This window comes from Vulpes lagopus, chromosome 21, assembly GCF_018345385.1.
Source record: "Vulpes lagopus strain Blue_001 chromosome 21, ASM1834538v1, whole genome shotgun sequence".
NCBI lineage: Eukaryota > Metazoa > Chordata > Mammalia > Carnivora > Canidae > Vulpes > Vulpes lagopus.
Window position 1 is genome coordinate 7,388,508 of NC_054844.1, and position 13,234 is coordinate 7,401,741.

Genomic DNA, 13,234 nt, shown 5'->3' on the forward strand with positions numbered 1-13,234 from the left:
CACACCCACCACTCAGAAGCAGCCCCTCCAGGAGCAGAGCTTTAATTCCAAAGTTTTAGTGTATTTACAAAAGTCCACTGCTCCAGCTGGCGGCCCCATCGTTCTGTGCTTGCCCCTGCCTTGGAACCGTTCAGCTTCCTCTGTGCTTGTCCAAGCAGTGGCAGAAGGGCAATCAGTTTCTATTAGTGTAACATAATTGATACAGAGATTGCTTATGTACTGTGAAAAGGGCCCAGGTGCCCCCCAGAGGCCCCTAAGCCGCCTCTCTGGGTTCTCTAAGCCCGAAATGGGTGGGGGGTCAGGCGCCTCCTATCTCTGCAGCCACAGGCTTGGGCTCCTGGCACACTCAACCTCTCTCAGGACCACACGCGCGCACACGCACACACACACACACACACACACACCTGCCACGCACACAAGGCTGAGCCTCCGGAAGGGCTCCAGCTGCTGAGAAAACCTACGTACACTAACAGAGTAGCACCAAGTAGGTGGCGGCCAACCACGCCGGCCCCTCCACCGCCGGTCCAGAGGAAGCGGTCCCTGCCGGCCGCCCCGCCCCGCCCGGAGGCCGCGGTCCTGGGCAGGCCCCTCCCCGCGCGGGGCGCGGCCTCATCGAGGGAGGCGGGGCGCCGGCGGGAGGGAGGCGGGGGCGCACAGCGCCTCCTCGATGTCCTCCAGGCAGCCGCGCAGCTCCATGTCGCGGAGCACGCGGCCCAGCAGCTCCAGCGTGGCCTCGCGCCGCGGGGTGCGCCGCCGCCAGGCCGCCAGCATGCTGTAGTGCGCCTCCCGCAGGCAGCGCCCGTTCTGCAGCTCCAGCCGCTCGATCTCGTGCTCGCTCAGCCCCAGCCGCCGCACGAACTCCTTCCAGCGCGACGGGGGCACGCCGTCCACCACCGCATACAGCGTCGCGGGGTCCGCGGGGTCCGCTGCGGGCGGCGGGCGGGCGGTGAGCCTCCGCGCCCCGCCCCTCGCCCCCCGTCCACGCCCCTCCGGGAGCCCGGCCCTCTGCACCCGCTAGGAACTCACCTTCTGTGCGCAGAGTGGCGGTGCCGTCCTCCCACTTCTGAACAGGGGTGGGGATGGGGGTGGAGGCTGGAGCCGAGGTGAGGATGGGGCCAGCCCCCTGGCACGGTGGGGCCATCTCTCTGGAGACTGGTGCAGCCCTGCCGTGAGGCCAGTCACTAGGGGTGAAGGTGGGACTGGGGGTGAGGATGGACCTGGGGGTGCAGGTGGGGTTGGGGATGGGACTGAAGCCCGTGGTGGGACTGAAGCCCGGAACCGAGGCCCGGGACTCAGGCTCCCCCTAAAAGAGAGAAGGCACAGCATTAGCGGAGAAGAGGAACCCTCCATTCTGGAGAGGGGTTGGGGCTACAGGCAGGTAGGGGTGGCCGAGGGCCATTTGGGTATGATTATAATGGACAACCGGGGAAGATTGGGGCTACGGTCCTAGTTTCATCTTACCTCTTTCGTCGGTGTTGGTTTCCCACAAACTAAGAAAAAAGAAACAAAGCGTCACAAATTTCACTTCCTCTCTCAGCCCTGCGCCCATCCTGGGGCTGGCCGCGAGGACTTGTGGTGACATGCTTCAGGGCCAAAGCGGCCCCAGGGACCAGAGAAGCACTGACGCAGTGTGACCTCTCACAAGCCATCAGGGCTACCTCCTGCCAACAGGGTTCTTGGCAGAGAACTGAGGGGACACTCCTCATTTCCCTCTGTGCTGGTCCATCATGCCACCCCACCTCTTCCCACGTCCCCACCAGCACGCTGCTCCCCCCCCCCCCCCAACCACCACTCACCAATGGAGAAGAGCCTGGGCTTCTGCCGTTGGTAGCGACACATTAAACCGATGGAGAAGGATAAAACGCAAATACCAAAGAGGATCACCAGGGGCAACAGCACGGTGGAGCCTACAGACAAGGCAGGCTGTGGTCAGAAGGCAGCCGCGGCAGGAGGCAGTGGGGCTGGCTGGCTGAGTGGAGGGGCAAGGATGAGGACAGGGCAGGTGAGCCTGGGAACCGGTTCTTTCTCCTCACCTGGGTCCTGGGGGACCTTGACTGTTTCCACGGGGGGTAGGCACAACTTCGTGCACTCTGTGTTTTTCTTACAGCTAAAAGAAGAGATGGCACAGGTGGATAGGAGCCCTCCCATAAGAGGAAGACAGGGTGGAAAGACAAAGAAAAAAAGAAGAAAAAAATTCCACATTGTTGGAAATTCCTTGCTCTGCAAATATTTTTAGGTATCTCTTGGTATAATAGAAATTAAACCTCTCCTGGGAAATGAAACCTGTCCTGATGCAGGGGAATTAAACACAAGTTAATCACAAAATCATTTAACTTTAGAACTGGAAATGATCTTGAGGAGGCTGTGTAGAAAAAAATCAAAAGCAATCAGAGGCAGGGCATGCATTCCAGCCCATTCATTGGCTGGCAGTATGACTCCCAACAAGTCATTTACCTGTGGAGGCCTCAGTTTGCTCATCAGTAAAATAAGGTTCCTACCCACCTGTCAGAATAGAGGAGTAGGTGAGGTCAGTCTGCCTGACATACAGTATGTGCTCAGAAAATGGTAACTATCACTGAATTGTTTCACTGATGAGAATCCCATGGTAAAGAGAGGTTGGAGAGCTTTTTCTTGAGATAACAGTACTAGTGGGATGCTTGGGTGGCTCAGTGGTTGAGCCTTTGGCTCAGGTTGTGATCCCCAGATCCTGGGATTGAGTCCTGCATCTGTCTATGGCTATGTCTCTGCCTCTCTCTGTGTCTCTCATGAATAAATAAATAAAATATATTTTTTAAAAAGATAACACTGCTAGTGACAATCCCTGACTTTGAGAGAAGGGTCAAACATGTGTGTGAAAAATTTTGAAATACATATTGTTGGGGGGCAGCCAAAGAGCACTCTAGAACAAGCACATCTTCCCCTGTTAGGAGTTGTCACTGGGCAGCATGGAGTGATGAGAATTCTTGGGGGGTTAGAAGGAACTCAGGAAAGTGAACTCTCAGGAGGAATCTGAAACAGGAAGAGGCACTTTTGCCTATCTTACAAGTTCTTGGTGAGAACCACATGGAGGGGCAGCCCTGGTGGCTCAGCGGTTTAGCGCCACCTTCAGCTTGGGGTGTGATCCTGGAGACCTGGGATCAAGTCCCACATCAGGCTCCCTGCATGGAGCCTGCTTCTCCCTCTGCCTATGTCTCTGCCTCTCTCTCCCTCTGGGTCTCTCCTGAATAAATAAGTAAAATCTTTAAAAAAAAAAAAAGAGAGAGAGAGAGAGAGAGAGAGAACCACATGGAATCAGTGTAAAAGCTCTTTGAAGTAACAGAGAGGACTTAGTAGAAAAAGAAAACAAATAGTTTGGTGTCAGACACTTTGTAGCTATACAGCTTGCCAAGTGGGTGTCATTATCCTTATTTTAAAGGTGAGAAAACTAAGGCTCAGAGATGTTAAGTAACTTGCCCAAGGTCACACAGCCAACAAGTGGCCCAGCTGAGATTTAAACCCAGGTCACTTGAATGTTAGAGCCCTCAAAGTTCCTTCTTTGCAAGTATGTGTGCAAGAACAAGCTCTGTAGAGCCAAAAGAGGTGAGGAGGCCTGAACAGAGACTGGGGGAGAAATACCATTTCACAGCAAAGATGCCACCAGTAATAAGAAGCACCATTATTTACATGCCACTACACACACACACACACACACACACACACACACACACACAGCTGCTAGCTAAACCATGACACATCAATTGTTAGAAGCAGTCTGATTTCAGAAATGTGAAAATGTGCATCCTAGAATCATCGAACTACAGTATACCCTGTCATCCCCAAATCCAAATCTCTAAAAGAACTGGAAGTCCGTGAGCCTCTCTCCCCAAAGACTTCTTCAGATTTTAGGAGCAAGTCAGAGGTGGAGGGAACTCTGCTGTTTTGTCACTAAGAGCCAGAGCATCCTGGGGTGTCTCCCTTGCCCTGCTGGTGGCTCTCACCTGCAGCCACCCCATCCCACCCAAGCCCTCCCACTCACTGGTGCCCAGCAGCTGGCAGAGATACTCACTTCACACAAGAGACGCATTCATGCTCTCTTAGAAAGAACCCTGCGTGGCAGGTGCATATGGTGTTCTGCTTCTCTTGGCCTGGGGGAAGAGATTACAGCATAGCTAAGGGAGGACTGCCCTGCACCCCAAGGATCACGGGGAAAACCAAGAAGGGCAGAGGGTGGATGGCCAGAGTGGAGGTGGTCCCACAGACTTCAGGGGAGTGGGAAGGAGGGGAAGAGTTGCGTCAGGGGGCTGGGGCACAGAGGTCGAGAGCTTCTTCCTGAGATGGGGACACCCTAGGGCAGAGAGGGGGCTGGGGTCGGGACAGCCATGCTCACAGGAGATCTGCACTGTGCCATTGAGGCAGAGGCTGCAGTTATTGCACTGGAAAAGGGTTTCACTCCAATAAAACCGGTACTGGTTCTTCCTGCAGCCACACACCGTGTCCCGGTACACAGTACAAGGAGAAATCTCCACCTGGTTCATTTCTGGAGTGGGGAGGAGATGAGGTATGAGCCCTCGACCCACCGCAGCGTGTGTGCCTTTCTCTGTACACACATCCCCACCCATGCACTCATGCATGCACATGCAGTCCCACTCACACCCACCAGCAGAGCTCTGTCTGCCCACACACAGAGACAGGCACACAAGCTGCTCTAACAGTTTAGAGCCCTTGCAACCTCCTGAGACTCACCTTTTCGGCATTTGGAGCAGCTAAGACATTGTCTGAGGTGGTTCTCTGAAGCTGTAAAGGTTCCGTTTTCACATTCCCTGCAGTCCGTGTCCAGCCCTGGGCCTGGACAGTCATTGTACAGGTAGGTCCCTGTGTTGGGGGGACAGGGTTAGGTGGCAGTGAGAGCTCAAGGAAAGAGCCCCAGGCTAGAGAGAACAGTTGGGGCCATCTTCCACCCAAGTCTCTAAGAGCGGAAAGATGGGAGGAAATCCCAGCCCAAGAGAGGCAGCAAAGTTAGGAGACCGGAGGTGAAAGACACCTCCCCCTCCAGGTTCTAGAACTTCTGGAAAAGGCAAAGGAAGAAGCAGGACCCCATAACTGAGCAGATTCACTGTTACCGCTTTCTCCTACCTTTGTGGCACTTCGTACAGCAAATGGAATCGTCTTGAGGGTGAATATATTTCCCCTGGGGACACAGAATAGCTCTCTTCACCCTGTTCCGGGGGTGAGGAACAAGTGCAGTAACGCTTATGGGGTATATTTCCACCAACAGAGCCAGGAGCACCTGGGGAAAGAATCAGAGGAGATCCCATCAGGAGAGGGAGGATGGGAGCCTTAGAGGTGGCAAGTCCAAAGCCTTCCCAGCTCAAGTCCCTTCTCAGCGAAACATTCTCCCCAGGCCACTCCTGCTCACTCTTGATGTTCCTCCTCAGAGCTTAGCCGGCTGGCCCCATGGAATCTGGTGCTTAATCCTTCCCTCCTACGAATTTTTGTTCCTCCAAGTCAAGGCTAGTAGACCCCAGGCCTGGGCTATATTTTATCCTTATTTCTCCATAACAGCTAATAGTGCTAGACACGGGGCAGGTGTTTAAGGAATGTTTTTGTTTTGTGTTTTTGGGAACTGGCTGGTTACCTCAATTATGGCCCTTCTTTCCAACTGGAGCCCTAAGGCTTCAGGTGGTGTTTCTCCATCGGGGTGCTATGTTGACAGTGTATTCACTTTGTGAACATTCACAGGTGAACAGTTAGGATCTGTCTACTTTCCTGGATTGTGTTATACCAGTTAAAAGGCTTTTTATAAAATCAGATTGGTGTGGAAGTAAGTGATGTCTCTGTGGGCACCATTCCTGGGGAGTGGGTAGAAAGGAAGGATTTCTTTTTTTTTAAAGATTTTATTTATTTATTCATGAGAGACACACAGAGAGAGGCAGAGATACAGGCAGAGGCAGAAGCAGGCTCCATGTAGGGAGCCCGATGCTGAACTTGACCCCAGGACCCTAGGGATCATAACCTGAGCCAAAGGTAGATGCTCAACCACTGAGCCACTCAGGTGTCCTGAAGGGTTTCTTTATAAATCTCTATCAGAACCTCATTTAGCATTACGCCCTCAGGCTCCATGCCTTATCCCCTTCCACCAGGAAATCTGCACAAAGGCCACAGGTTGGCCAGGGGCAAAAGGGGAGGGGGTAAAAGGGAAAGTTCTAGACCAGGAATGAGGTAGATGATAAAGTTTTTCTGGCAGGCAGGAGTGGACAAAGGCATATGTAGTTTATACCAACTAAAGCTGGCCAGGGGCCACTGGTCCTGCTCAGAGGACTATCGAGTCAAGAGCTGAGAGTGGATCAGGGAGCCCTGTGGCCCTCTGCATGGACATTCTGGGAGGCACGCTTTATACCGTTAGGGCAACCCCACCAGCAACTGAACCACCTGCTCTGTTCTGGCTTCTGAGCCCCAGACGGCAAAGCCAGGAGTCAGTGTCTAGCTCCAACCCAGACTTTGCCCCTTGGGCTCCTGTCAGCCTCTTTCTGGCTTTCCCTGGGTCTTGATTTGTTTTGCCCTCTGCTATGAGAGCCACTTTATGTAAAGATAAGAGGATGTCCTCAAAGTGTGTTCAACCCTGGGGAGCAGCATGCTAATCTGATCACAGAAACCCCAGCATGGGACAGGAGGGCATGGCAGCCCACAGCCCAGTAGCAGGGTGGGCAGGTGGGTCCCGCTCTGAGGCACTCTCTGGGGAATGCTGCCGCCTGGAAGCTGGAGCCTCAGCCACAAACAGAAGCCACCCTGGGAAACAGCAGCAAACTGCCTCCCCTACCCAGATGGCAGCATCATCCTTGGCCCACTCCAGCACTGTCACCTCCCGCCCAACAAGACTGAGGTGTCCAAGGCAACAGGAAGAGTTTGGGGTGGTAATGGGAAGAACTTCTCAATCCTGAAAGTGTGGTTCCTATGCCTGAAGAAGGGCTCTCTGCGCCTAAGTTTGCTGGCACTTGGAATTCCACGCAGCCCCCACCACCACCACCTCAGGGGGGCAAAGTGGACCAGGGGACAAGGTCGAAGGTCGGGAAGAAAAACTGGAGGCTCCAGTTCTGGGACAGCCTTGGTGGGAGGGGGCAGCTTTTCAGGGACTCCTGGCCTGTGAGGAGTAAATGTCCCAGGAGGGAGGGAGGCTTTCTCAATCCTCGTGTCTCCCTCCCTCTCCAGCACTTTGAGGGTTAAGTCGGATCCGGGAAAGGGAAAAAGCTTTTCCCGGCAGCTCCGCCCAGTGACTCAGGCCAGAGAGGGAGGGCAGCTAGGGGAAGGGAGAGAGAACCAGCAGCTTCCCCAGCTCCTCAAGGGTCATGAGTCAGCAGAACGACTGAGGGGACCAGCCAGCCATTAAGACCCCATCTGAGCCCTCTGTCCTGAGGGCCAGGCTCTCCCTCCAATCCCCACTCAGAGCATACTTCCTCCCCCGCCCCTCCTCCTCAAAAGAGCCAGGCAAGAGACCCCTGTTCCACTTGGCACACATGTTTTGGGAAATGGCTCCCTCTCCCATTCCATCCCAAAGGGAAATCTCCTCAACCCTTGGCTTCTTCCTATCAGGTCACTACCCACCCCTCCCTGAGGGGCCTCTCAGCTCCTTCCCGCCCCTCAGCATCCTTCCTTTAAGACCAGGCCCTGCCCTCGCTCCTCCTCTGGGTTTAACCAGTACCCAACAGACAAACCCTTTGCTTGGGTTCTCCCAGGAGCCCCCTGACACTCCCCATTTCCAAAAGAAGGCAAACCAAGGCTGCCCTCCCACTCGGGGTTCACTGCATTCCCACAGCCTGGCTGGTTCTGGCCAGTTGGGGTGGGTTCGGGGACCTCCCTGGGGTCCCCCAACAACCCTTAGGAAATAAGGCCAGTTCTGGGCTTCCACAGCCCTACCCCCACCAAGTCCACTGGCAGTACAGGAGAAATTCCAGAGCCCTGAAAGGCCCACTTTCCAGGAGTGAGGAAACAGGCCAAGAAGGGATGGAGGACAGGATTTCCCAGATCCCTCATAGCCCCTAGCAGTGCTCCAGCCAGCCCTCTCTGACTCCTAGTAGCCAGGGCCTCAGGCCCCCACCAGCTGGCTCTAGGGAGCGGGTCCTCAGCATCTGCTCTTGCAGCTAAATTAGGAGGTGAGCTCTGAGCCCAAGACACTAGCCAGCCTGCACCTGCCATCTGGAGCAGGAGAAAGGCAGGAAACTGGGAGGTGCCTGTGGAGACACAGTTGAGGGGGTGGCCTGGCACCCCTCCGACTCCCCCACAACTTCCAACTCCCCCACAACTTCCGCCTGGGGAGACTTTCAAGTGTGACTTCCTGTGTTGAGGCTGCAGAGGGGGCGGAGAAGCAGAGAGCAGAGAGCGACCCTGTGGTCTAACCCTGACCCGGCACCTCAAGACCTTAGCTGTGCCCTTCCCCTGCATTAATTTGTTCATTAAATCAAGACGTGTTTGTTCTTTTAATGTCAAAATCTTTGGGGAGCTCAGGATAGCTTCTCCTCCAAGAGCTCAGCTGAGACCCCACCTCCCTGCCCCGAAGCCCTCCATTATTAACACCACTTCCTCCGCACAAGCTCATTAGCTGCTCAGCCTCCTGTGAACTTCAATAACGTGAATTAACTGTATCTACTTTCGGCTTTTACTATAATATAATTATCCTGGGTGAGTAGATATGATCTCCCACAAATGACCATAGACTCTATGAGATGAGCAATCTGAGAGACTGTGTGGTCAGAGATAGTGTCTTATCCTCCTGGGTATCTTCTCAGCCCCCAGAACGAGAGGAGCCAAATAAATACAGATTGATTGGCCAATCTGATGACTTATCTATGTTCCACTCCAGTTAAAGCTAATGATTCCCAGAGAGGGAAGTAGAGTCAGCGCCCCCTTATAGGAACAAACTTATCTCCTCTCCCTCACCATTAGAGGGGGTGGAGGAAGAGTTCTCAAATCATACCCACTCCTACCCACCCACACACACATACACACACTCCCCCACTGGAGAGTCTGACCAGTGTTCCTCTCTTTTTGAGCATCACTGGTGACTGCATGCAGCAGATATGAATGATATGAAGGCAGATTAGAGTTTGAAAAGCCCTGCTCTAGCCTGTTAGGTGTGCACTTCATCTGGCTCTGACCCTTAACATGCCCCAAACTCAACTGGTCAATCTCCTGGTCTAGACAAATATCATAGTTCCGGTACTGAGAACCTTGCCACCCTTCTCTTCTCAAGGCCCCATTCCAGTCCTGAGGCCATCGGGTCTGTCAGTTCACCTCATCAGTCCTTCTTCGGAGGACAGGATCTCTTGGTCCTGTCCGTATCCATGGGCTGCCCCACTCTTAGATTATTGCAACTGTCTCCCCACTGACTGCCCAGCTGCCAGCCTCTTTCCTGCTCCAATCCATCCTACACACTTTCTTATCTGTGTTCATGCTTCAACTTGCACCCACAGGTTGGGTGGGAATCTTCCTCTCCAGAGCCTGACCTCAAACATCATTTCCACAGGTCACTCCTTCCCTGAGTACTTGCAGAGGTACCTCACTACTCTTCTGAACATGTTCCCAGATGCCATGGGCCCTCAGAGAACTGTGTCTGAATGAATGAATGAATGAATGAATGAATTCCTCTACCTGGGACCACACTCAAGATTCTCTCTTCATCCCCTCCCCAACACCCTTCAATTTTCTCATTTTTTTCTTCTTCTTCAACATGCTCCTTCCACTTCCAGCAACAATGTTCAGCTTCCTGCCACCACCAACCCCAACACAAAACCCCACCTCTCCATTCCCCTACTCTCCCTCAAACCAGTCTCCCTTTTTTCTAGCCATCTTTCCAATGAGTGACTTCGAATCTCAGCTCCAAATCCACTTATCTGTGAGGTTTTTCTCTTCCTCATTCCATCTGACCAATGCCTGCTCCTTGATTCATTCAACAAAGAGTTAGAAGCACCATCTAGGCACCAGGTCCCATATGGCTTCTAGGGGTTTAGAGCGAATACATAGCCCACGCTGTCAAGTTCTCAGCTGGGTCAGAGACAATCCACTGTAGGCTCTGCACTCTAGGCAGAGGGTGCTCCTGGAGCCCCGACACCAGACACCACGGTTGAGGTCTGCTAAGCAAGAAAAGGCAGCTCATTCCCTTCCCTGGTCTGTCTCCCTTCGGTGTTCCAGGGCACCGCATCAAAACACTTTTGTGGGTCTTCCCCCCCAGACTGTTCTGAAATCTTTTTTTTTTTTTTTTTGCTGTAAGATGTCTTACAGACCATAAGCTCTTTGAGGCACAACAAAACCCTATAAGCTTTACTACCCTCTCTCCAGTATTCTTCCCCCTATCCACCCACACACGGTATACTAGAGTGCTCAGTATTAATGGTGAACAATTGAAAAGCTCAGACTTTGCATATCTTCTGTTTCCCCTCCAGCTCCAGGCTTAGCTTGGGTCCCTTCACAGTCACACTCCCACATGGGCTGGAGCCTCCTCCCCAGCCCCCAGACACTTTCCTTTACCAATTCAGACTACCCCTACCCTATGTTTTTCAAACACAGTAGCCACCAAGTAATTACTACTAATACTAACAATACAAATCTAACATTTATTGTTTTCTATTTGCTATACCTTATTCGTCTACTAGACTGTAGACTACATGGGGGCAGAGATTTTGCTTGCTACTGTAATCCCACTTAAAATAATGTCTAGCACAGACCCAACATTTAATAAGTTGAATACTTAATACATAGCTGACCCTTGAACAATGCAGGTGTTAGGAGCACCAGCCCACCCCACTTGGTGAAAACTCTACATATAATTTTTGACTCCTCTAAAACGTAACTACAAATACCCTACTGTTGACTGGATGTCTTACCAATAGCATAAAACAATGGATTAGCACACATTTTGCATATTATGTGTATCATATGCTGTATTCTTACAATAAAGAAGGCTGGAGAAATGAAAATGTTATTAAGGAAATCATAAAAAGAAAATATATTTATAATACTGTATTTAGTGGGAAAAAACCTGCATATAAGTGGAACGGCATAGTTCAAACCCATGTTGTTCAAAGGTCAACTGTCTCTCAATCTATTTCATCTTCGAAATGACATTATGAGGTTGTGATTATTACCTACATTTTAGAAATAAAGAAGCTAAGACGTGGAAGCCACCCAGGTTCAGGTGGCTAGTCTGTGAGGGAGCTAGGATTTGAATCCAAGGGATCTACCTCCAAAAGAGAGAAGAGAAGTAAAGTAAGCCCAGGCCACTGGATGGGGGCAGAGGGAGCCTGGGAGAAGTACAGCCTTGAGAGAAGTCAAGAGACAGTGGGCTGGGGAGAGGAGGTGGGACAGTGAAAAGAACAGTGAGACCCAGATGGAGACAGGTGCTGCCTGGGAAATCAGAGTCTAGAAATGTGGACTCAGCAGAGAAGAGAGGGAGGAACCAGGGAAAAAAGTCTCAAAAAAGGAGACTCATGGAGAAACTGACAGAAAAGGAGTGAATGCTTAGGAGACACAGGACAAGATCCAGAGGAGAGGAGAGTGCGGGGAGGACGTGGGCCAGGGAAGGGCAAGGACCCCGAAGAAAAGGGCCAGTGCAGGCCGGGAACATACACCCAGGTAGGGGGAGAGAGGAAGCCAGGGTATGGCACAGGAGATCAAGGAAGCATTGAAACAAGGCTGAGGCATAAGAAAGGGACATTTTCCAGTGACGAAAACAACTTTCTACTAACTTCCCTAAACCCAGCTGTAAAAGAAGAAACCAAGAGATTGTTGTCCAGGCCTGAGGGAAGGGGGCTGGAAGGCCGGCACAGGGCCAGGACCAGGTGGAGGTGGTGCTGGCTGCTAGAGAGGGTCCCCAGTCCAACACAGGCCACCCATCTAAAAGCTGAGCCAGAGGCACAGTGTGGGGAGTGCCTCCAGGTGGGCGTCCTGGCTCTCCACGGGGTTGCCCTGCCCCTGTCCAGTTCCCACCGGACACCCAAATACCCGCCTCCACACAGACACACAGACACAGCATCCCAAACTTACCCTCCAATCCATCTCTGCTCCCGGCCTCAGTTTCCCCCTTCCCTAGCATCCAGCTCCTCCCCTCCGCCGGGGTCTGCCCGGCCAGGGCCGCACACCCCGCCGGCCAGCGGACTCGAGGACACAGCTCTGAATCATCTGGCCTCCAGGGAGAGGGCTGACGACCTTCTCGCACTCCTTTCCTCACTCTCCCGAATCGGCCCCACCCCTCCCTCAGCGATCACCTGCCCCCACATTCCCAGCCAATCCCTAGCCCCAGCAGACTTCCTCGGCTGGCCTCGGCTGGCCTTTCACTCTCTCCCTTGCCTCCGACTCAGGGCCGGCGGCCGATTGGGGAACCCCAACTCCTGGCCGCGCTGGAAGTGGGGCCCCGCTGGCCCGAGGTCCGGACGGGCGGGGAGGGCCCACTCCTGCGGGGCGGCGCCCTCTGCACCGGCCCCTACCCCCCACCCCCCACCCCCAGCCCTCGTCCGGTCCCGGGGCTCACCAGTGGCAGCAGCAGGCCAGGCACGGTGGGGAGGCCCATGTCCGGCCAGCCGTGGCCTCTCACTCCCCCATCAGGGCTCAGGCAGTGGCGGCGGCGGGGTCCGGGATGCGCGGGCCCCGCGGGTCCCAAGAGGAGCCCGGGCGGCGGGCAGGGAGCCCGGGGGGTTGGGGGGACTGGAGAGACGGTCCCCGGGACCTCCAACCCCAAAGGCCAGAGCTGGAGGCTGAGTCCCGAGAACCGGGAGAAAATTAAAGCAGAGAGCAGAGAGAAGGTGGGAGGGAAGGGAGAGAGTGGCAGATGGGGTGTCGCAACTGCGGGACAGGAAGAGCCTGGGGGAGGAGGAGGGAGGAGGCGGGGGAGGGGGGGCGAAGGGCTGTAACCCTTTGGAGCTCAGTCAGAGGCGCCTGCAGCCCTGGCTCTGGCGGCAGCCTGGGGTCGCCAGCCCAGCAATCCGACCCCTCCAGCCCCGACCCGAGGAGCGAACAGCCCCCCCACCCCACCCACCCAAGACCTTTCCCACGTGACCAGCAGTAGACTGGCTCAGGGCTTTGGAATCTAATTCACTGGGTTCCAGTTCAGAATCCTCTACTTTTTTAGCTGTCTGGTCCTGGACCAACGAACGACCTACAGACAGCCTGTGAGTCTGTTTTTCAGTTTGCCAGTTGGAGAGAACCTAGTTCATGGGGTGGCTGTGAAGATTTCCTGAGACAGGACAGGTGTCTGACCTGTGACAGGCAC

General features: G+C 53.9%; 1 protein-coding gene across 2 annotated transcripts; it reads right to left on the minus strand.

The window, feature by feature from the left end:
* Positions 1–26: 26 nt before the first annotated feature.
* TNFRSF1A (TNF receptor superfamily member 1A) lies at positions 27–12,826 on the minus strand. 2 transcript variants are annotated; one of them, XM_041736223.1, is made up of 10 exons: positions 12,497–12,826; positions 5,113–5,266; positions 4,723–4,851; positions 4,367–4,516; positions 4,046–4,124; positions 2,034–2,107; positions 1,797–1,907; positions 1,462–1,490; positions 1,027–1,303; positions 27–926 (listed from the first exon to the last, which is right to left on the minus strand). In XM_041736223.1, the coding sequence occupies exons 1-10, from the start codon at positions 12,533–12,535 to the stop codon at positions 610–612; spliced, it is 1,359 nt and encodes a 452-aa protein (XP_041592157.1). In that variant the 5' UTR covers positions 12,536–12,826; the 3' UTR covers positions 27–609. The 2 variants fall into 2 exon arrangements, with proteins under 2 accessions (XP_041592157.1, XP_041592158.1); XM_041736224.1 differs by lacking the exon at positions 12,497–12,826 and adding an exon at positions 12,013–12,215.
* Between the last annotated feature and the right edge of the window lie 408 nt (positions 12,827–13,234).